The sequence below is a fragment of the Panthera pardus genome, unplaced genomic scaffold (genome assembly GCF_024362965.1).
Source record: "Panthera pardus isolate Hobbes unplaced genomic scaffold, ASM2436296v1 HiC_scaffold_25, whole genome shotgun sequence".
Lineage (NCBI taxonomy): Eukaryota > Metazoa > Chordata > Mammalia > Carnivora > Felidae > Panthera > Panthera pardus.
Genome location: NW_026526821.1, coordinates 87,197,078 through 87,220,720, shown reverse-complemented (window position 1 = coordinate 87,220,720; position 23,643 = coordinate 87,197,078). Strand labels below are relative to the sequence as shown.

Sequence of the window (23,643 nt, the reverse complement as noted above, 5' to 3'; positions counted from 1 at the left end):
AGACACAGAATCTGAAGCAGGCTCCAGGCTCTGAGCTGCCAGCACAGAGCCTGACGCGGGGTTTGAACTCACGGACCGTGAGATCATGACCTGAGCCAAAGTCGGACGTTTAACCCACTGAGCCACCCAGGCGCCCCGAGGCACCCTATTTAAACCAACAGTGGGGCGCTTGGGTGGCTTAGTCGGCTAAGCGTCTGACTTCAGCTCAGTTCAAGATCTCATGGTTCGTGGGTTTAAGCCAGGCATCAGGCTCTGTGCAGACAGCTCAGAGCCTGGAGCCTGCTTCCAATCCCGTGTCTCCCTCGCTCTGGGCCCCTCCACCACTTGTGCTCTCTCTCTGTCTCTCAAATAAACAAACAAAAAAAAATTTTTTTTTAAACCAACAGTGAAATAAACGGGTTCTGTCATAAATGAAATTCTTTTTGAGATATCAGTGAGTTGGTTTTTCATCTCTTCTTTACTCTTCACAATTCTACCTTGTCTTTTAAAAAGATTAGATTTTCTAATGTTCATAACAGGTTAGAAAGTTGCAAGAACTTTAAAGGGGAGTGAGCAATAATTTTTTAGTGCACCCAGACATAGAGAAAGACTTTTTTCATGAATCTTGCCAAGATGGAAATGAATGAAGAAAGAAGTTGTTAAATAAAACTCAAAGATGCCCCAAGGAGGATGGAGGTGGGGATGGAGTGGAGATTGAGATTGTGAGCCTCCTCTTGCTTATTGCAAAGTGAAACTCTAATTAGAGGAAAATTATGCATATGAAACAATACCGTTAAGTAGTATTAACACTCGTTAGGTGCAGGAGCTTAGAGGAAAGAAGCAGGGAGTAAAGACTGCAGTGCTTTTGGAAGAATGGTTAAGATTTAAATAAAGAACAGGAAAAAGACACATTCCAGATGAGAGCAAACACATCAGTGGATTTGGAAGCCAAGTAAAAGCAACTAAAAAAGATATGTATGTACTTTAAAAAGCCATAGACAGGCAGACATACAAGATGTAGACAAAAATTAAGGCCAGCAAAAACTGCCACCAAAAAAATTAAGCAAGTAAAACTAATATAGTATTTTTAATTTATAAATTCTTTTATGAAAAATAAAAATCTTGACAAATGTAATACAAGTTCTTACAACAAATAAAAGGTATATATCCTGATAGAAAAATGGTCAAAATACTTTAGCAGAAAAATGACAAAACAAGAAATAAAAATGGCCAGTAAGTATATCTCAAAATATTCGACCTCAGCAAAAATCAAAGAATGTAAACATAAACAATAAATGGCAAGTTTTCTCTTATGAGACTGACAGCGGTTTGAAAAATAATAATACCTGGGGCATTGGGGTGGCTCAGTAGGTTAAGCATCCAACTCTTGATTTCAGCTAGGGTTATGATCTCATGTTTCATGAGATTGAGTCTCACATCAGGCTCCACGCTAACAGCTCAAAGCCTGCTTAGGATTCTCTGTCACCTCTCTCCTGCCCCCCACCCATGCTCTGTCTCTCACAAAATAAGTAAATAAACATTTAAAAAATAATAACAATACACACGAATGCAGAGGAATAGGTACTTACTACTGGTGGGAATTTAAATTCTTATGGCAGTGTGGCAATGAATTGAGGGCCTTAGAAAAAATGTAGTTTCCATTGGTGCCTGGGGGGCTCAGTCTGTTAAGCATCCAACTTCAGTTTAGGTCATGATCTCGCAGTTCAGGGGTTTGAGCCCCACATTGGGCTTTGTGCTGACAGCTCAGAGCCTGGAGCCTGCTTCAGATTCTGTGTCTCCCTGTCTCCCTGCCCCTCCCCTGCTCATGCTCTATCTCTCTCTCTCAAAAATAAATAAACATTTTTTAAAAACCACATAGTTTCCAATATAGCAGTTCAGTTTCTAGGAGTTATCCTAAGGAAGTCATTGAAAAAGATGAACACAAGATGTTCATCTAACCTTTATAACATGGAAACATTGTAAATATCCCAAAAGACAGTATGGTGATATTAACACAAAAATGAGAAAATGCAAATGATAGAGCATCATGCTGTTACTCTAAGAATGGATGCTTGGGGAAAGTGTGTGCGTATATGTGCCTGCATACACTTAGGGGACATCAGAGAGGTTATATGCACTACATCGTTAATAGTCTTTAACTCTGGATAATTGGACAACTGGTAACCTTAATTATCTCTTTTTTGTTTATCAAGACAGCGAATATGTGTTACCTTTTGAAATATGATTTATAGGGGCGCCTGGGTGGCTCAGTTGGTTGGGCGTCCAACTTCGGCTCAGGTCATGATCTCACGGTCCATGAGTTCGAGCCCCGCGTCGGGCTCTGTGCTGACAGCTCAGAGCCTGGAGCCTGTTTCAAATTCTGTGTCTCCCTCTCTGACCTTCCCCCGTTCATGCTCTGTCTCTCTCTGTCTCAAAAATGAATAAACGTTAAAAAAAATTTTTTTTTTAAAGAAATATGATTTATAGAAAAACAGCTTGAGAATCAGAATAAGGGGCAGTTGCTTACAATGTTCATTAAGAATGCATTTTTTTGAGGCACCTGGGTGGTTCAGTTGATAGAGCATGCAACTCTTGATCATGAGTTCAAGCCTCATGTTGGGCATGTGGTCTGCTTAAAATAAAATAAAATAATCAAAAAAATGCATTTTCTCTACCTACTTAAACATTAACGAAACTGTGTGACCTTAATTAGGTTCTAGAACCTGCAAAAAAGTTGGCTTGAAAAGATTCCCCCTCCCTCACTTGCCTAGAAAGGCTAACTAAGCCTAGACATTTTTTCTTTGAACTCTTTTTTTAAAATGTTCACTTATTTATTTTGAGAGAGAGAGAGGGAGAGAGAGAGAGAAGAGGGGGCAGAGGGGGAGAAAGAGAATCCCAAGTAGGCTCCACACTCAGCGCAGAGCCTGACGTGGGGCTCAGTCTCATGACTGTGAGATCATGACCTGAGCCAAAATCAAGAGTTGGAAGCTTAACTGACTGAGCCACCCAGTTGCACCTCTTTTAACTCTTTAAGAATTCTACATCTGTATAGTTGATAATTGAAGAATATGGTTAATTTTATAACAGTTACAGGCTAATGGTTTCTGTTCATCTATAGTTAGTAACTTTGACTTAGAACTTCAGAAGCTTCTGGAAGAATCTGGATGTTGTAGATTATCATTTCCTTGATCCTTGTATCATTTTGTCCTTCTTTTTTGCTCCTGTTTAGATTCTATCATAATGAATGGATCCAGTGTAGCCAATACATCACCTAATGTAAAATCCAAAGAGGACCAAGGATTAAATGGGCACGATGAGAAGGAAAACCCATTTGCAGAGTACATGTGGATGGAGAATGAAGAAGATTTCAACAGACAGGTAAAGAAAGAAGTGGAACGGCTTTAATATCTTGCCATCCATCTGTAACGAAAGAAATGGATTTGTCGGCTTTAGAATAATTTAAAAATGCATGGAGGCCTGGTCTGGGTTGACCAAGGAGCCTCTTCAGCTGGTAAGACACCAGAGTAACAGTACTTTGGAGGAAGATCCTGATTCTTTTCTCTCACTTTGATTACAAGAGGCTCTCGTGCCATGGTGATCTGGTATAGACTTCTGCGAAACAACAGCTGTGTGCAGACAGGCCAGCCTGGCATGCCCCCCTGTCCCCATGGGAATTCAGGGACTGGCAGAATGTGTGTCTGAGATGGAGAAGTGTGCTAGGTAGGAAAAGGCTAGACTGTTTGAACAAAGGTTCAGCAGTAACCTGTTGTCTTGTATCTCTGATGTTGATAGCCCAAGGTAGGCATTCCAGGTAGACAGTGATTCTGTGACCACATGGTTCTTCCGTGGTGTTTCTCTGCCATAGCAGGGCATTTATCAGCTGAGTAACTGAAGGATAACCGAAAGTCTAGCCACTGGGAAATGGGGAGAGCTAAAGGCCGAGGAAGAGATCTCCTTTTAACCAAGTGATGCCAAAGTGTTCACACCCCTTCTGGGGGCTGTTACATGATGAATAGTAATGTGGCCATCGCCAGCATGGGAGACGGGACGTGATTTTAACTGAAAAGCCTGGTGCTCTGGAAAGAAGGAAACAAGTTTATCTGGGCAACCAACAGTTTCCACCCCAGTCAGCTCACTGTGTCATGATTTGTGTGAACAGCACATAGACCATGCTACCCGTCACATCCCTGTGCCCAGGTAACTGTTTTTGTGGCTGTGCCAGTGAGTAAGGGTAGATTTAATAGGGAGGAGCACACTGTGATGCTCCTGTGTAGAGGCAGGGCAGATCTTGAGCAGTCATGTTAAATCTTATGGCTTGGAAATATGTTGTGCTTGTTGTTACTTTAAGTACTTCAGACTATCTAATTTACTTGAGATCAAAGTGTGGCTAATTGTCATGCCACTATTTTTACATCTTGTGCTCCTGGTGACTTTTGAATTCATGAATAACTGTATGAGCTAGTCTGGGTGATTGTTTTTGCTTGACTTTCCCTCTGGTGGTGGTGCTAGTGAACTGTGAATCTGTCACCACGCAGGGTAGCCCATGGGAAAGGGATAGCCAAATGTGAAGCCCAGGACCTGTTAAAATCACACTTAATCTGCAGAGTGAACCATACTCTTTACTATGAGTTAACAATGCCTGCAAAGAAGGTGTAAAATATCCTAGATGTATATTGCTTTAGATTAAGGCAATCTTTAAGAAATACAGAGTTGTTTAAATATTCATATTTTTCCTTGCTTTGGAAGGCTACCTACATCGATGACATCATTTTCTATTGGTTTGCCAAAAAGTGTTCTTTATATCTTTCTAAGGTTCTGAAAGTATTTTTCTCCTTTAGGGGCCTCATTACCAGAAAAGTGGGCCAGAAGCTGGGAGTTGGTTTTGATTTAATCTCCACTATCCAGGTAGTGGTCTAGTTCTGTAATTCCTGTACCTTTTTCGTACTTATAAAATGGGAAATTTAAGAAGAATTGCTTCTTAACAAGGTTGAGAAAAGAATCTCACACTTTAAACTGATTTTCTGTAAGCGCCGTCTGAATGAAAAGTATTTTTGTCACATATTTGAGATGTTAGAAGAGGTACGAAGACCTTGACTTTCTGCTATTCTGAATAACTGTTTCCTTAGTCTTATTGTTGAGGGAATGTGGTTGAAAAAAAACAAAAATTATATTTTCTCTGGCCAGTCATTCGAAGCATCTTAATTCTTAGTAGACCTCATACAAGATCATTCTTAATAGCAGAATAAGGACCTCTGAAAGCAAGAGGCAGAAAACTGGAAGGGGCAAGTCCCACCAGGACGGTAAGTCTGAGCTCATCCCCTTTGCCTGCTAGGTGGAGGAGGAGCTGCAGGAGCAAGACTTCTTAGACCGCTGCTTCCAGGAGATGCTGGATGAAGAAGACCAAGACTGGTTTATCCCCTCACGAGACCTGCCTCCGGCTATGGGACAGTTGCAGCAGCAGTTAAATGGACTGTCAGTCAGCGATGGCCATGATTCCGAAGACATTTTGGTAAGAGCCATATGCAGACGCACACGAGACATAGTGAAAAGAATATGGGATTTGGAGTCACAGACTTCCCTTGGGGCCCTATACCCTTGGGCCCATCTCTGGAGCCTCTGAGCCCCCGTTTCTTCACTCATCCCACGGACACGCATAAGAGGGTGCGACGAAGATGCGTTGTGCCGCATAAAGTGCCGTGAAAACACGATTGTCGCAGCAGCGCCAGCTTTTATTTTCCCCAGTGGGCTTTTCAAAGTAAAATTGGGATTAAGGGTAAGAATTGGAACACAGAGGAGGTTTGGTTTCAAATTAGCATTTGCTTTTGTTGTTCTTTCCTTTTACTGTTCCTCAAATCTGTATTTATAGTTTCGAATGATGCGGTTATAAAAATTGCCTGTTCGTTTCGGAAGGAACATGACTCCTAAGGGGCCATTTCCCACTTAAAATTAGAAGACTGGATAAACCAATTTCCTGCCTTTCATGTTTACTTAAAGTCAGAATTCTGTGAGTGGCTCAGTTCTCCCAGAACTCATGTTCCAAATGACTGTGCCCCGCGGTTTGCCCAGGTCCCAGGTTTTGGACTTTCACAAGAGAGTGGATCACCAAAGAGAAAACAGTGAGGGGGAAAATAAAGGGATTGTGGTAACCAAACTGGTTTGGCGGAATACTCTGATTTTCATCGAGTTGAGGTACTCAGTGAATTGAGAAATTATTTTTGGAGTCAGACTTCCAAGCCTCTAATGAAAGCGTCATGAAGGGAACAGGAGTGTAAAGCAGGAAGGAGAAAATGAGGTTGGTCAAGGCTTTATATGTCAGGAGCCATTGAGAGCAGCCCAACAATAACAGCCTGGTAATAATGGAAGCATGCAGAAAATAACCTTGAAAGTGGGATTTATTATCTCTTGGTTCTTCTTTCAGAGCAAAAGTAACCTGAACCCGGATGCCAAGGAATTTATTCCGGGAGTGAAGTACTGAACTGACAGAAAGCTTTGAGGAGAACTTGTATGTCCCCACATCTGGGGACAGTGCTGCACAAAGAGGCAGAGCTGAAGAGGGGGGTGGGGTGGGCGAGGGGTGCACAGTGGGGAAGGGGGACAGTGGTTTAACTTGACACTGTGAGTGGAGTAACTAATGTGCTCAGTCTTACTCTACAAGCCTCCGAGTCTTTCTCTTTTGTTCTACAGACTTTGGTTTTGGGCAGTTTCCTATTATTATTATCATTACTAGCTTTTTGAGTTAAGGAAATTGCAATCTTTTTTTCCCTTTATCAGGAATGTTCTGCTGTGTGTGTTTAAACAAAATAAGCTGACCAAGAAAGTCTGGGTGTTTAAGAATGCCCTTCTCACCCTGCTGTACACTTACCAAGGGCAGTGAACACCTGGAGAACTACTTATCGAGTCCGTTAAGCTGGATGAGAAGAGGGACGAGTGGAAGAAGCAGGTGTTGCAAATCAGAGTACTCGGCCCAGCTCCCTTGACTCCCAGGGCTTTCCTGCAATGAACTGGATTACCATGGCCTGCCAAGCCCATGTCTCCTTGCCTGAAACCCCATTCAAGAAAACACAGATTTAAAGTACTGGGTTATGGTAACTCTTGTGATGGCTAATGGAGATTGTAAACCAGCAGAGGAGGGCTGCGACAGTGACTGTCCCTTGGGTCGCTTGGGTCACTCAATCACTGCTGACCTGTTCTTAAGCCTCTGCTTAGAGCCATCACCGAACTCATTATTCATTATTTATAAGGTAAAAGAGCTCTAGGATGGGTTTGTCACTTCGACTCTCATGGCATCTAGTCCCCTATCTCCTTTCCGCCCCAACCCTACTCTGTTTTTAAGGAAAGATACTGTTACCAAAGGTGAAGCAGAGGCATGCTGTGCAGGCCATCAGCTTCCGCCTGGAGAAGTCAACCTTGAATCCTGTTAGTTGTGTCTTAAGAGTATTTTGACAATTTTTTGCCAGCCCTGTGAAGACTTGGTCCTCCTGATATCTTCCCTTATTAGTAAATTATTCCCAATAATTTTGCCCAAGTAAACATATTTTTCTGGACACCAGCAAGAAGCTCCATTCACAATTTGGATGCTTCTCCTCACCTTACAGAATTATACAAAAAAACTCAAAAAAAGCCTGGGAGAATGAGTCTTGGTTGACCCATGTGACCATGTGACCCACTGGTACAGTTTCAGCAATTATAAAGTTTTGCTGTTCCCCGACCCCCAGCTTTGCAAGTTTTCTAGGTTGGGCTCTTCGGGTATGTTCCTTTTGTCTTTCCCGACTATAAGTCACAGGAGTTTTGGCTGATACTCATAAGGAATTAAAATGGGCACCAGAAGCTGCCTTTGTGTGATAAAGATGTAGATGGCAGAGTTAGGTCTAAAAGAGAACATGTCTTAGTCCTGGCCCTTCTCCCAGGACAAGGATTTGCAGAGGCCCGAGGGGGACAGTGGCTTCTGTGTGACTGCTACTGTGTTATGCGACAGGCCTATTAGGAAAAGGCCATGTAACGAAATAAAGTCTGTTAAATTCAGTATGTGGATACGGGACAGAGGTTGGAAGGAAAGGACCAGCGTCTAGAAAGCTTAGGAATCTCTCCCTTTTCTTATGTGCTTCCTTGTTGACTTTTTGAACAGCTGCAGGCTAATGTCAGTTTTAAAATATGAACCCACATCTTTCCCTCATTTGAGTCTATAGGATGGCATTGTTTGAAGAATGGCCCTTTTTGTTACGTCAACGACATAGGAGAGTAGCTTAAGGAGCTTGTATTGCCAGACTTGCATGTTAATTCCTGAAGCCTCTACCCTGAGAGAATGGAACGCTTAACCCATTTTCAGGGAGGCCTCTGAATAAAGAAACTTCTTTATTCCAGCTTCAGCTTTCAGCTGGGGTTGTTGCCTGTAATAGGGAAAGGGCCTTGGAAGTGCAGGAATAGAGGTGTGTCTGTGCTGGGACCCCTTTTCCTCCTTCAGTCTCCATTACCTTATCCAAGCTCAGAGTCCTGAAGGCTGTTGGAAATATGTTGAGACTGCAGAAAGAGCCGTTTTCTAGAGTGTGGGTGTCTCCATCACAAAGATATAACGGATTCTCGTGTGCCTCCCAATCTGGAAAGTCCTATAAGGATCCAGATGGAGCCATTTCTTCATTCTGAAGAAGGCTTGTTCTCCTGACCAGGATAGGCTAAGATACTATGTGCGGTCCAAGTCCTGTCTGCTGTGGAGTTCCATTTTGGATGCCAGTCTTTAGCACGGTTTCACGAGGCAGATTTGGTCAGGACTAAGAGAGCTCCCTGCCACATGAGCAGTGAAACCTGAGGGCTGGACTTTCCAGTCCTATCCAGACACAAGAGTGTGCTGACTCCAGGATCAGGAAGCAGCCAGCAATGTGACTGGCCCCTTTCTTAACGAGTAGGCTCGCACTGCAGTTTCTTTCCGTAGCCTGGCTCTTTTTCTCCATTGTTCAGATCTTGTGAGGCAGGAGCACAGTTGTCACCAGATCATAGGCTCAGCTAGAGAGTTTGCCAGCTCCTTAGCAGAAAAATTCATGTGGGTCTCGTTGGACCTTCACTGGGAAAAGGCTGGGGGCCTCTGTCTCCAACTTTTGCCCTTTGTAGCAAACATTCTGACTGCGTACCAGCCGGGGCATCTTTACCCTTTAAGGGCAAGGCTGGTATTTCTAAGTGATTATTTTCATGTCGAATTTAAGCCACTACTGTGTTTAAACTTTTCCTATTGGCAACTGAAGTTTGAGGATTTGCATAGAAATACAATATGTATTTTCAACATGTGCCAATTCTGGCAGATCCCAGTGTTAGTTTATTAGTGACTGATTTCTGAGTCTTGTGATTATTGGACTCTCAAACTCCAAGATGAAAATGATTTTATCTCTTGCTCTTCAAGAGAAAAAAAACAAATCGAGGAAGTGCCTTTTCAGTTTCTCCACGTCTTTGAACTGCAGCGGAAAATCTGACAGACACAGCCTAGGCCTAAGCACCTGCAGCTGTGGGTCCTTGGGCATTCCTGACACAACAGCTGACTCTGGGGGTCACGTATGGTCAAACCAAAACGGATTGTAAGGAAAAGGCTGGACGTTTGCAGCACCTTTGGTTCTCAAAGTCAAAACAGCTGGGGTCTCTTTAAGAGGCTAACTATGGCCTAAAAAATGTTTTCAGTGAAATACTAAGCAGCATTTTTTAAATTGTGTACTGTCCTAGTGTGAGTTTTGTCTTGATTTTGGAGAGGCCGAGAAGTAAGGTCACTAAAATAATCTGGCAATTATAGATGTCAGAGAGGAGAGCTGTGTGAAGGAGGAGCTGAAGGAAACAGTTTGTGTTAGTGCCGCTACGGACCCCACGTAGACACATCAGGCACCCAGGAATGGACGCTGCTGTGATTGGAGGGGACAAGTGTTCTTCGATAAGGGTCCCAGCATCACAGGTTAATAATGTTTGTTGGTTTAGGTGACGTGTAGCAGACTTCTGACAAATCTGACCAAGATTTGGGGGTGTCCACCTATTGGGGAAGACTGTATATCTATCCCCAGCCACTCCCTGGGGATAATGCGTGCGTTTGGGAAATGAGTGGAGAGAACAGGAGGATTGACCCAGATCTGCTGTACGCTATGCTATTTACTATAAAATGGTACGTTTTCACTCTGTAACTCAACACTAAGGGATAATCCTGCCCTGTTGATTGTGAGCCTTCAGAAATGTTGAATGCTTGATGTGTGGTTTGGGAAGCAGGGATTTTTTTGACAACAATTTTATTGAGGCATATTTTACATATAAAATTCACCCATTTCAAGTTATTTTAGTAAGTTTCCTGAGTGGTAGGAAACCACCATAACCATACTCACCTTTACAACATTTTCATCCTCCTCCCACCCCCAGATCCTTCGTGCTCTTTTACATGATAATCTCTTGTATTTCTGTCTCTATAAATTTGCCTTTTCTGGGCATCATATAAATGGGATCCTACAAACTGTGGTCTCTTATTATCTGGCTTTTCTCACTTAGCATATTTTTGAGTTTCATCCATGAAGTATAACTTGCGTTGGTAGTTTCTTCCTTTATAGTGCTCGGTAGTATTCCATTGACAGATATACCACAGTTTGTCAGCAGGTAATCTTTTAAACTTGGATTTCAGCCTCCTGTGTTCTGAACAGAACCCTCAGAACACAGAACTCCTAGGGAAGCTGCTGTGCATGTCAAAGGAACTGCTTACCAGAACCAGCTTCGTCACCAGAAGCTCCACATGAGGAGCCTCGACTGCAGAAATTTTTATAATTTTGCAACTTCTTTTTTATAAGGAACTTTCGTGCTGTCTACACATCAGGACTTTTGAAACATCTGATAATTTAATGAGTATGTTTTGAGTGGACACAAAAGTGAAACCATCTGTACTCTGTTGGTATTTGATCTTGTTGAACTGGATGGAGGGGATCTCTGAACTTTCTGAATACAGTATTGTCTCCATTACAAAGTTGAGCATGTATTAAAGATTGTGCTGCCTCTGTTGGATGGATTTGGAGAAGACAGCCAGCAGAGGAGGTCTTGAGAAAGGGAGGGGAGCCTGTGGAACAAGAAGCCCTGAGGGTCTACGCATGGCTCACCCATCGGTGGTGTGGATGGCATAGTGCTGATGGTGCCCGCGGCAGCTTAGTGCAATGTCTTGACTTTGGACTGTGATCCCCGTTTCACAAGTGTTTAAAAGCTGTTTTTGTTCCCTCCCCCTCCCCAAATAAACATTACAGGGTAGTTACTAATACTTCTTTGGGGGAGGGGGAGGGCTTTAAAATTGAAGAAAATGATTTTCATAAAAATATAAAAAATGGGGGAAAAGTTACTTTTTAAAAATTTTGCTATACAAACCAAATGGCAGCTGTGGAAAGTCTCAATAAAATGAGAATAAATTGCATTTACTGCTGGCAGCATACTGTTTTTCCTAAGGTTGAATTATATGTCCTCATACAGGGAATGTATGTGTGGTGTATGTGTGAGAGATTTCTGTCCCAAGATGGAACGTGGTTTTAGTTGCATTTTTCATTCTAGTGTTAGGAAGTAGTAAAAGCATTGACCTGGAATCACCATGCCAAGTGAATCCCACCTCCACCACTTTCTTGGTGCCTTCAGCCTGCACCTCAGTCATAAAGATGGGACACCTCCCTCCTGGGGCTGTTGTGAAAATCAAACTGCATTTAATCTCAAAATACTGCTTGGCATAGGGAAGGTGCTTCATTCTTAGTGGCAGTCGCGGCAGTAACATGCACAGTTTGTTTCTAATGTTTATTTTAGAGAGTATGTGCGCACGGAAGCGGGAAAGGGGCAGAGAAAGAGGGAGACAGAGGATCAAAGCAGGCTTCTCACTGACAGCAGAGAGCCGAATGTGAGGCTCGAACTCGTGAACCAAGAAATCATGACCTGAGCTGAAGTCGGACACTTAACTGACAGAGCCACCCAAGCGTCCCTCTGTACAGCTTTGAACAAAGATGATTAACAGGAAATCCTTGGAGTTGAAAGGAAGTTAAGGAAATTGGATAGCTGTTCTCTTCCTGCCTCTGGGGAAAACAGACTCCAATCTAGAAAACATGTAAAAGTTCTATCTGCCTTTCAAATCCTGAAAAAGTTGGGAGACCCTGCTAGGTACCAAGGACTGACCTAGGTACCAGAGCTACCGGGTTAACAACTGGACATTGTCCGTTCTGTTGTGGGGATGTTTGAGAACTCATATTTATTCAGGTTACACCTAGCTTGAATCTCCCAGTGATTCTCTTGAGGGGCTTTGTCATATGACAGAATCGTCAGACCCGCCCATGGCTCATGGGCCATGGGTTTTGCTTCGAGTGCTGGTTTTCTTTGCTGCCTTCTTAAAACCAGGATTGGGGGGGGGGGGGGGGGGTGGAATCTGAGCTGATTTGCCTGTTTAGACCTTTTTGAAATACTATAGTTATGTCTATTCATTTATTCACATCCTTGAAGATGGGAATGTTGTATTCATTAAAACATTTTATTAAACTTAACTGAAGTAGATTACAGAAAAGCAGATATTGTAAACATGCAGTTCCATAAATTTTTGTCCATAAATTTCATTCACTTAAAACATTTTATTAAACTTAACTGAAGTAGATTACAGAAAAGCAGATATTGTAAACATGCAGTTCCATAAATTTTTGTCAACTTCTCAGTTGGTATGAGGTATAGGGGTGTACTCATTTTTATTATTATTTTTTTATTTTTTTAATGTTTATTTATTTTTGAGACAGAGAGAGACAGAGCATGAATGGGGGAGGGGCAGAGAGAGAGGGAAACACAGAATCGGAAGCAGGCTCCAGGCTCTGAGCCGTCAGCCCAGAGCCTGACGCGGGGCTCGAACTCACGAACCGTGAGATCGTGACCTGAGCTGAAGTCGGACGCTCAACCGACTGAGCCACCCAGGCGCCCCTCATTTTTAATCCTCAGAGCACCCATCACAGCCACGAGACATTCAGTGCTTGCTGAATGAATGATATAGATGAGGCTGTGCTGTTGATGTACAGGTAGAGTAAAGCAGTGCTGGCTTCATTGGAGTCCCATTCTTGTTCCATGCTTTTGCTTGGTCACAAGGCTGTTTGAGGCTCAGGAGAGATGAATATATCCATCTCTAACGCCTTCATAGCATGGAATCCCATTAGTTACTCCTGGTATCTTATTAGGGAAGGACATTATAAGTTTAAATAAAAGGTGGAGAAACTCATCAAAAATCACTATGACTTTCTGCACCACAACCTCTGGTAACAGGGCCCTCCTGCTGGAAAATTACACTGGATGAGGAGATAGGAACACATTTGACCTTGTGCACTTTAATATTGCCTTTATTTTTCTCAACTAACATTTATTCAACCCTTATGCACGGGGACTAAAAAATCAATTAAGATGTGCTCCTTGCTTGGCTCTAAAACCTGTAGTGTCCCACTGGAATAGCAGAGCCTAGACAATGAATGGTAAGGAAGAGGGATGGCCATATTCTTGAAGAATATGAACTCTTATATTTATGTTCTATTTGTACACTCCACCAACGAAGTTTTAGATTCTAAATCCAAAATACTGATTGGTCCTGGTCCTGAGATCATGTAAAAAAACTTCTCAAAGTTTTTTACATGTGCTGGACCTCTGCAGCACAAATCACCCAAGGTATTCAGCAAAAATGAACATTTCCACCTCTTCTTTGACCTACTGAATCAGACACCTTATAGAAGAGAAAGACAAAAGTCTTTTGTGTTGATAACACAATCTAGAATAACTGATGCATATAAGCTTGAGAACCAATGTCTGATACATGGTCCATGCCTTCTAACAGCTTACACTCTGAACATCTACAGAAGCAGCCACTGTGGACAGAGACTCCGTCTTTGGTCTTCACCGAGCAGCATGGGCAGCGAAACAGGAAGCTCTGGCCTGGTCTTTACTGATCAAACTAACAGTATCCAGGGGACAGGAATCCTATCTGCTCTTCACCGATGTTCATGATTATGTGTCACACAACAAATGCCAAATGTCTTCTATAACCAGAGCCAGGCTAGGAGTTACCAGGAATATGGAGGCCACCTAGTTGTGTCTAATTGGCCTTCTTGGATCTAAGTCATCCTCATAACCTCTCAAGAACTCATTCATGGGGAAAAACTGCAAAATGTGCTGTTTACCTAGAGGCACCAAATCCAGTGAGGTAATTCTCTGAGACCAGAATGGTACTGTCCCCTAAACTCTACCGGGGCTCTCAGGAGGTGAGGGTGTGTCTAAGGTTAGTCCCTGTGATGTTCTCCACAGAAAACCTTTCGCTCCTTAAAAATGGCTGTATAGGCATCATTACCCATTTTGACAGGAGACAACTGAGGTCACTGTTTAACTGGCAGCCGCACAGCATGTACATATGCTAATGTTGGGGGGGCTGGGGAGGGATGGCACACGTGAATGTTCTGTGCAACTGCGTGGCAAGCAGATCGCAAACCACAGGCCAAGTACCTGGGCACAGGGCTTTAAATCCTAGACTAAAACCATTCCTGAGCTTTATAGGATACCTACCGGCAGGTGCCCTGAGGATGTACACAGCAAGTGTGCTTGATAACACAATCCAATTGGGGAGTGGGTAAAGTGTGTTTATTTTCTTTCATATGTGTTTTTCTTTAAAAAAAGAAAAAAAAAAAAGGAAAAGGAAAAAAGCCTCCTCCTTTCCAATACTCAGTGTCCACTGGGCTTGTAGTGGTAGAGCCAGGGCCAGCCCCCTAGGAGAAGGTGTAGGAGTAGAAGGCAATGGCATTGGCAGTGTAGTCCATGGGGAGGAGGTGCCCAATATGCCTGGCCCCTAGGCTGGCCCCGCCCAGGGCAGAGGAGTGTTGCAGCTTCATCAGGGTGAAGCTGGAGAAGGAGTTCTGGGCCTGTTTCTCTCTGCCCCGGGTCAGTGCCAGAATGAAACCTGGAGGGAAAGAGGGCAGATGACGGAGGTGACAGCAGACCAGCACCCTGTGGTTGAGACCAGGAGAAGGTGGGACAAAGACAGGGAAAGAAGAGGCCCAGGCCCTGAGGCATTCCCACACAGGTCTTCGAGGGGCCCACATGCCAAATCCCTAACAGACAGGGCAGCAGGGTACAGAAGCCCAGTAATGGCTGTGGGGTCCTAGAGCCTGCAGCCACCAAGCACCCAGTGCCAGGAACTCCAAGGAAGCAATGGGGTCCTTGAACTACTTCAGAATGTCTAATGGAAACCACAGTTACCCGAACCAACCAATGCTGGGTTGGTTTCCTTCTGGCTGGGACTGTGTTGACTACAAATGTCACCACATGCTGGTCAGTAGCTCTCATTTTAAGTGAGGTTTATCTTTAATTTTTAAAAAGTGGTGCATATTAGGGGCGCCTGGGTGGCTCAGCTGGTTGAGTGTCCAACTTCGGCTCAGGTCATGATCTCGAGTTCATGGGTTCTAGCCCCGCAATGGGCTCTGTGCTGACAGCTTAAGAGCCTGGAGTCTGCTTTGGATTCTCTGTCTCCCTCTCTCTCTGCCCCTCCCCTGCCCATACTCTGTCTCTGTCTCTCAAAAAATAAAATAAAATGTTTAAAAAAAGTGGTGCATATTTAATAAATCCTTTAAAAAGAACATCGTTTAAGAGTTCAAGGAAGCTAGATGGGACACTGTATAAGGGCTCCATGGCAGAGTGAAGGCTAAGGGCTATGGCCTATCCAAGCCTCTGGGCCCAGGTCCCAAGTCCTCCCTGGGCAGGCAGCTTTCCCAAGCACCCCCTTCTGCCACCCACCCTATACTCACCTTCCCTTAGCAGCTCCCAGCTGTTCCACACAGAGCCCACACACAGGATGGGGAGGCCCATCTCCCTCTGGAACAAGACCTGGCAGAGAGCAGAAATGGCTACTGGGGGCGACCAAACCTATCCAGTGCTGAAGTGGGGTAGTTTCTTAAGTCCAGCCTACCCTATCCCAGTTATTCTCCCTCTAGCCAAGGTGTATGGAAAATAAGGGAGAAAAACAGGGGGATTCATAAAACCAAGGGAGGGAAAGGAAAGGAAAAAGGGTTAAGCAACAATACAGAGGAGGGAAGGGAAGAGACGGAAATCGACAAAAACATGCACCACATTAAACCAATTTACTATATACAAATACAGGTTGCAGGCCGGCCACAGAGGGGAGGCTCTGGACCAAAGAATTTCCATGTGTTACAGACTTTATACGGAATTTTTCTCATACCCTAAGCTCATTTAAAATTGCGCCCCATTTACAGAGTTTGATAGGACAGTCTCAACCCTAATGAGAAAGAGTCAAATCTGGCCCCGCAGCATCCCACCTGCGGGGATAAATGAGGATTCATTTCCCACCTCAACTCACCGGGTCAACCTTAGGCAACACAGCCACTATGTGTCTGCCCAGCATCTCCCCAGCCTTCCTGAAGATAAAACGGGAAAGGGGATCTCCTTGCTGAGCACCTGGGGGAGAGGGGAGGGAAGGGAGCTAGTGAATACCTAGCGAGCTGCCTGTCCTCTGCTATTCCCTCTGTTGCAGGGCAGCAACAGGAGTACCCATAGCTAGCAAAGTAGGAATGGATGCCCACCTCATTGGCATGTAGGTAAGCAAGCCTCCAAAGCGGTCTCTCCATCCTTACTCCCCTGCCCACACCACATACTCCCACCTTAGGAGGGGTGTCCTGTTATGGAGGAGGTTCATCCCACGTGCATGAGAAGGGGCATCCGCCCCCGCCCCCCCCCCGCCCCGGAGGAGCACAGTGCCACCTGGTCTGTACTCCAGGTTACACAGTTACTGAGTCTATCCCTGAAGGTCTCTCACCTCTAGGGACCCAAGACCTTACTTGGGCAGCTGGCTGGTGCTCCTGCCTCCCCGCCCCCCTAAGCCCCCATCCAACAGCCTGCTGTTGGTCAGCCCCTCCCTAGCTCTGCTCTGAAAGGGTCTCAGTCCAGCAAGACCTAAGAGGGTCCTATAATGCCATGAGGCTTTAGGAATCAAATGAAAGGAGTATGAACCTTATAGTGGAGAAGCAATGTGCAGGCAAGCAAGCCCTATGGTTAGCTTCTCCTGACACCCAGCCCAACAGGCCAAACCTCTCTATGACTTCCTAGGTTTTTGGGTATCATTAGTTGTTTTGTTTTGTTTTTTTTTTTAATTATAGATGTGACCAAAGAATAGCTTCATAAATTTCTCAGAAACAGAAACATAGCCTGCACAAGCCATAACAGCTGTCAAGAAGAGAAACATAGATAATATAAAATAATTTTCATACAACCCACGTGTCCTTCAAGCTCCATTCCAAGGCCCACCAGAACCAAGGCGCATGGGGGCAGAGAACTGAAATCACTTGGTCAAAGGGAAATTAGCTTCCAGTTTCCATACGAACCCCATTCTATCCCCCAATTAGGGAGGTCTTTGAGAAACAAACTAAATAAAACCCTGCCCCACCTCTATCTAGTACCTTCTGCAATTTTCCGGCAAAACCCAGCAAACCTGCATTTATCAAAGTCCCTATACAGGTGGGTGAGGATTCCTAGCCGATCTGGCACCTGAGAGACAGAGAAAGGGCACAGATGGTTATCAGAAACAAAGGAAAATAACCAGTTGGCCCACCCAAGTTGACCTTCCTGATGTCTCTGTTTGGAAAGCTGGAATAATGTTTGTTTCTTAGGTTCTAGAGAATATAAAGATTTGAGATTTCTCATTTGAAAAAAGTTGTTTTCCCCACATGGATTCCATCACTCCTTGTCCTTAGCTTGGATACATACAGCACATATCACAGATCTGGGCTCACCAAGGTGTGTTCAGTAGTTCCTTGAGTTGCTCATGAAAAGATTTCTTTGGGGAAAGGAATCTAAGGACTATCGCACATTGCAACCCTGAGTCACAGTGCACATTAGCAAATTAAAGGCCCTGTGAAGTCCAGAACCAAGAAATCTATTTGTTTCTCCCAAACTTCTCTGACCACAAACTTCTCTCCCTTCTTTCACCTCAACAAACTGCCTCTGCAGGTCCTAAGGAACCAGTGCTTCCCCAGAATACACTACAAAAATGGAACAAGGGGGCTACAATTTGGGCACCTACAGCAATATATTAAGCATGTTATGAACATGGTCTCCCTTAATCTTTGAAACGACTTTAGAAGAATGACTAAAGGACAAAAGAGGGAGTGGCAGATATATTGGTGGGTGTAGAACCAATCTGTTGGGTCAGGGTAGCTTAACTCCACTTTCCACGGCAACTGCTATCCAAAGTAATTTCTCTTCCTGGTCCTTCCCCATTCCTCACCTTGGCCCTGGCCAGAGTTTCTCTTTAATCATCAATCCATGAACTTTGAAAACACAGGTCCTATCTTCCAGCAACTCTAATTTCCTTCACTGAGCCGATCCCTAGCCCCCGTAAAGCAGCTCCCACTCAGAGGTGTCTATCAAATAGATTTCTCTTCCTTGTCTCCCCCTTTACCTCAGGTTCAGCTAAAGGCAGCTGTTTCCTAACCCACTACAAGTAAGCATGGCCCAGACAGAGGAAAAGTCAGTCCCTAATGCCCTGGGTAGGAGATTATATCTCCCTAAGAACTTTCCCTGCCCAACTCTTTAATAAGCTGTCCTCCCTGACCCATACAGGCAAGAGACAGCTCATTGTCCAACACACCTGTGCAACCTTCACCTGCTGTCTCTGAGTACACAGTCTCCTGATCTCACCCTGCACTTCTCATTCAAGCCTAAAATGGCATCTGCCTTCATCTCCCAGCAGGGTCTAGCTGCCCAAGAATGAATTCTAGCTAACCACTTGTCCCCAGCCTACCTATTCCTCATGCCTGACAACCTCATGGAATGTATCACCTACATCATTATGAATCCTGTCCTCACTTGGAACTTTTCCATCCTCCAGCTCTGACCCACAACTCACCCCAACTTCCCTTTGGCTCATCCATCTACATTCCCTCCTGCTCAGCAGCCATTGCCCATCCCAGGTGTGCATGTTTACCAGAGGCAGGGGGAAGTACCTGGAAATAGTTGAACATTGCCTGTTTGATGTAGCCAATGTCATGAGGAGCCGCCTCTAGGTTGTCAATAGAGTCAAACACTATTTTCACTGCTTGGTGTGCAATCCAGTAGGCTGTGGAAAGCAGAGAGGACTAAGTAGATGGGGCAATCTCCCTGGGTTCACAGATAGGGAAACTCAGACCTAGACAGGTCAATGATTAGCATGGATATTACAGCAAATTAGGTGCCCCAACTCTCAGCCTTGGGGCCTCAGTTTAAACTGTATCTGACCAATCCACTAAGGGAAAGCTAGGGGGAAGACAGGACAGCGGAAGCTGTGTCACACTAGCTCCTACCCCAAAATAAAGTCGGTCAGCTGTCACACAAACCACTGTAGTCACTGCCATGAGCTGACCCCAAAGGCCCCTATGAAAATGTACACCTGCTACCTATGAAGAGGTCATGCAGGAGGAGCTTCTATACCTCTCTCCTACTAGCAGACTGATACAGGACGTCCTGGCACCTATGGCCTTAACTTTCATAGTGTCAATTTCTCCCAAAGGACTCCAAAAGTGAACACAGGTAGGCAACAACTATTACGCTGAGGCATGAATCTGAATCTGGATACAGATCACTGCTGAGGACTAAGGTCAACCACTAGTCTGGCACCTCTCAGTCATTATCCTGTACTCAGAACAACTTTTCAGGAGCTGTCTGAGGAAAGCCCCAAGGGGTCGGGGGCCAAGGGCAGGGGGAGAGGAAGATGGGGAGGTGAAGGAAGAGAAGGGTCCAGGACCCCGAGCCAGAGCCAGGCCCAGTTAGCATGAGCTCACCTGAGCCCTCGTCCCCCATCATGTGGCCCCAGCCGCCACAGCCACTCTCTGAGCCATCCGGGTTGATAAGCCTGCAGTTGGAACCTGTCCCAGAGATGAGCACGATCCCACCTGGGGAAAGGGCATGGGAGGTTCAGTGTAGTCAAGGCCCCCCACGGAGCACACAGCTTCTGAGGAAAGACAGGACAGAAACCAGCCCTGGGTTCACCACCCAATCTTGTAGAGATAACCGAGCCCAGCTAGTTTCCTGCCTGAAAGTGGAGGGCCTGAGTCTCAAAGAAGCTCCAGTCTACACAGAGCCCTTCTCTGGAAGACAAGAGGAAGACGAGCCTGTCTCCTCTCCCAGCCAAGAGACTACCTGCCTTACTGAGTGCCTATTATGAGCCAGGGATTATGCCAGATCCTGTTCACACAGTGATACTGATTCAACATTCTAAACTACATTTGTGAATACAACCGCCCCATTTTAGAGTGGAGGAAATTGAAACTCAGAGAGTTCTAGAACTTCTCCAAGATGGTACGCTGGCAAAATAGGAACAGAGATTGAAATGCTGATCTTGCAATAATACCAAGGCCCTTTTACATTGCTACCACAGAGCTCCTCCCATTTTCTTTTTAGCACTTAACTGCTTTCCCAGCCATCCCCATCCCCGCACTGCCCCAGGGGCTCCCTCCTCTGCAGTACACTCTTAGGTTTCACTCTTCTTGCCTCTCATCAAGATACTGTTCTGCCCTCCCACCTTCTGTCCCGGGCCTTGTTCTGACAGGAACTTAAGCCAATAAAAAGAACAGGGAGAAGGGAACGGGGTATGCTGACGCCTGCCTTCCAGATATTGTAAGACAAGTTCTGCTGGCTATCCTGAAGGGGCTTTCCCAAGAAAACCAGTTCTCAATCTCACCCCTCCCTTCTCCTCACCATCCTGCGTAGCGGTGGCGATGGAGCCGGCAGCATCGGTGGTGATTAAATAGCTTTCACTCAGGTAGGGAAATCGGTCCCTCAGCTCCTCCGTCAGCATCTTCACCGCGTCCTCCTGCTCCCCTCCGCTCAGGGACAGGCCCTAGGCCACAGGGGAGGTGAGCTAGCGAGCAGCACCCTAGACTCAGATCCTTTCGCAACCCCCTCCCTTCATGGTGTCTGTCCCTTCTCTCTACGTCGGGGCATAAGTCCTCCTTCTACCCTAAACATGACCCATCAGAGGGCTGTGGCTGCAAGAGGAACCTGATCTGGAAATGAACCCAGAGAGGAGATTCAACAATGCCAGGTTTGTAGCATGAGAGGGTCAGTAGTGCCCTGAACAGAAAAGTCAGGTGGAAGAGCAAGCAGAGAAGACAGACTTGGTTTGGAACACATGGGGTTTAGCTGGGCCTGCAGAACATCTCACTGAGGCTATGGCCAGGGAGTGGTCAGCACTACAGCAACTTGAGAGAAACATCTGAGCTAAGAATAACGGCTAACATTTAATGAATGCTTATAGGTCAAGCTCTGTGCTGAGCCACAAGAACAGGTGAGAATATGTGTTTCTACATCAGAGACTAAGCCCTCAAGGCCTTTCACTCTGTCGTTATCAGACTCATCTAGTGAAAATCGCTGTGTTTCTGTGACTTAATTCCCAGGCTCTATCCCAGACTCACCAAGCTTCGTAGAGGGACCAGAGGATCCACCCCTGCTTTCATCTTGGCCCTGTTCACCATCTCGTTGATCCTCTCCAAACACTTGTCTTTCCCGATCAGCTGGCCCCAAGCAAGGGAAGAGAAGTTACAAAGGCTTACATGACCTGTGTAGCCCCTATAGGCTGCTGTAAGTGGCCCCAACCACCACCTTAATGGGAGCTACAGAGAATAAAAGCACAACCAAACCCACTGGTCCCTCACTGTGGTCTTTACCCAGTGGTTTGTGCTGAGTCCATCCGCTTCTGCCACGATCTGCCCATCCTCTGAGAGTAAAAGGACCTTGGACTGTGAGCCTCCCCTACAGAACACAAGGCAGCACTCAGTCTTACTCAGACAAACCTGCAGGTACGGCTAAGCTTAAGCAGTCCTTTGTCACAGGCAGAGTCCAGTGAGATGGAGGCAGCTTCAGCAAACCCAAGTCCCGTGCCCAAGCCCACTTCTGTGGTTTGGTGTTTGATGTGCTACCGAAGTGAAACGTTCCTGCTCAGCCTCCCTTGGGAATGTCCTACTTATCCTGCAAGACCCTACTTCTCGATCACCTGGTCCTTGAGACCTCTGACATGTGGCCCACCCCAACCCCCACGGCTGCCTCAGTTAAGCCGTATCAGTGCCCCCATAACTCTCAAAGATTCTGTTAAGAATGTTTAGATGTTTTCCTATCTGCCTCTCACTAGGCTACCAGCTCCATGGGGCCAAGCTCTGGATCATGTGTCCACCCTCATGCCTGGCACAGCAACACTCAGTAAATGTGACTAAAGGGAACAGCACACATCTCTGCTTCTTTCACAATAGCTAAAGGCTGCCTTTCAAGGTCCAGTTCCCAGTTCTTCAAGAAACCCTTGGGAGAAACACTGGCAGATGGCAGGGAGAGTTTATGCCTACTTAGGCAACCAAATGGCAAAATGCTTATTAATGGGGGAAACGGTCATTGGTAGTTTGGTGAGAGGTCTGTGGCGGTGTGATGTACGTTTCTTTATCGATCAGTACTCTTGGGAATATCAGAAGAGGACACCAAACGTCCCACTGTTCAAACTCAAAGACGACAAGAAGTTTCAAGGGTGTAGTCAATGCACGAGGTGGCAGATTCAGTATCCAAAAGAATTTGACAAACTAGAAAAATACGCCATTATCTTACACATGAATAGAACATGGATAAACACAAGCTCCTGTACTTTTTTTTAACAGATAGGATGGGGGAGATCAACCTTAAAAATTCACGTTAAAAAAAAAAAAAAAAGACATTGGGTTGCGAGCCAGCAGTGGGATGTGGCTGCCACAGAGGTAATCCCAATTTCAGATTCAAAAGTAAGTACCTGGGCTGAGACAAGAGCCACCCTCTATTAAGCTCGGGTTTGACACACCCACATCCACAGAATGCTTTCACTGGCAGGGGACTTGGCAATCCTCTCATTCATCCCTCTTCTCACTTTATACATGTGATAAAAGCCCAGATAGGGCCAAAGTCTTGCCCACAGTCATACAGAGAAGCATTATTACAAAAAATCCAGTAAACGAGCTTTTAAGCAGGAAAAATCCAAGAATGACAGAGGGCTCGATCTAGCGTGAGGAGCCTGAAGTGCCGACAAGAACAGAGAGGGGTTCCAGACACTAGTACAGCCTAGCACTTGGGCTACCCTCTGGCAAAGGTCTTTGTCCCGGCTTCCACCACACTCCCACTCTCCACCCCAGTCCAGCAACTTCACACCTGACACCAGTTCAGCCAAACTCTCTCCAGGGTAGGGAATGAGGAAAAGGAACTTCTCTAACTGGGGCCGGTGGAGTGGGTCTTCGTGGGAAAAAGAGGTGTGGTTCCGCCGTGAAACATAAAAGACCCCGCGCCCTGGCTGTGGCCACGGCACACGATCCCGCGCGGAAAGGCATCGCTGCGCTTGCACACACCCCTCCTCCGCAAGGCCCCCGCACTTCAGATGCCTAAAGTGGCCAGACCCTAAGGTGGCAGGTCACCAGCCTGCCAGCCTGGGAACGTGCTTCCTTCCGCCCTCCGACCGTTTCCAAGCTGCCCCTCCCGGGTTCCCTCCGCCGGGCTGCACTCACCCCTCTACACCCCCGTAGAGAGCGGCCATGCCTGTAGTGCGCCGCCGCAGCCGCGGATCCGGCTGTTCGGTTTCCTCCCGCCCACCTGCCCGCTCCGCACCGCCCCGCGTCACGTGAACGTCCGCGCCGTCCA

The 23,643-nt window shown here is 45.7% G+C and overlaps 2 protein-coding genes across 8 annotated transcripts in view; one reads left to right on the top strand and one right to left on the bottom strand.

Annotated features, from left to right (window-relative positions):
• Positions 1-11,383, top strand: part of PAIP2B (poly(A) binding protein interacting protein 2B) — a 33,487-nt gene extending 22,104 nt beyond the window's left edge. For 3 of the 4 annotated variants that reach the window (XM_019441353.2, XM_019441346.2, XM_053890787.1), the window contains exons 2-4: positions 3,209-3,357; positions 5,312-5,488; positions 6,398-11,383. In XM_019441353.2, coding sequence (XP_019296898.1) covers positions 3,220-3,357; positions 5,312-5,488; positions 6,398-6,454 — 372 coding nt within the window. In that variant the 5' untranslated portion in view covers positions 3,209-3,219 and the 3' untranslated portion in view covers positions 6,455-11,383. Of the gene's footprint in view, positions 1-3,208; positions 3,358-4,817; positions 4,885-5,311; positions 5,489-6,397 lie in introns of those variants that run through there. The other variant, XM_019441342.2, reaches the window with a different exon arrangement.
• Positions 1-23,640, bottom strand: part of NAGK (N-acetylglucosamine kinase) — a 40,285-nt gene extending 16,645 nt beyond the window's left edge. The window contains exons 1-10 of one of the 4 annotated variants that reach the window (XM_019441320.2): positions 23,511-23,640; positions 21,669-21,753; positions 21,417-21,515; positions 20,701-20,842; positions 19,785-19,895; positions 18,972-19,084; positions 17,427-17,514; positions 16,331-16,428; positions 15,759-15,837; positions 12,888-13,149 (exon numbers count right to left, since the gene is read on the bottom strand). In XM_019441320.2, coding sequence (XP_019296865.1) covers positions 13,133-13,149; positions 15,759-15,837; positions 16,331-16,428; positions 17,427-17,514; positions 18,972-19,084; positions 19,785-19,895; positions 20,701-20,842; positions 21,417-21,515; positions 21,669-21,753; positions 23,511-23,539 — 861 coding nt within the window. In that variant the 5' untranslated portion in view covers positions 23,540-23,640 and the 3' untranslated portion in view covers positions 12,888-13,132. Of the gene's footprint in view, positions 1-12,887; positions 13,150-14,576; positions 14,915-15,758; positions 15,838-16,330; positions 16,429-17,426; positions 17,515-18,971; positions 19,085-19,784; positions 19,896-20,700; positions 20,843-21,416; positions 21,516-21,668; positions 21,754-23,510 lie in introns of those variants that run through there. The other 3 variants (XM_053890786.1, XM_019441310.2, XM_019441317.2) reach the window with 3 other exon arrangements.
• Between the last annotated feature and the right edge of the window lie 3 nt (positions 23,641-23,643).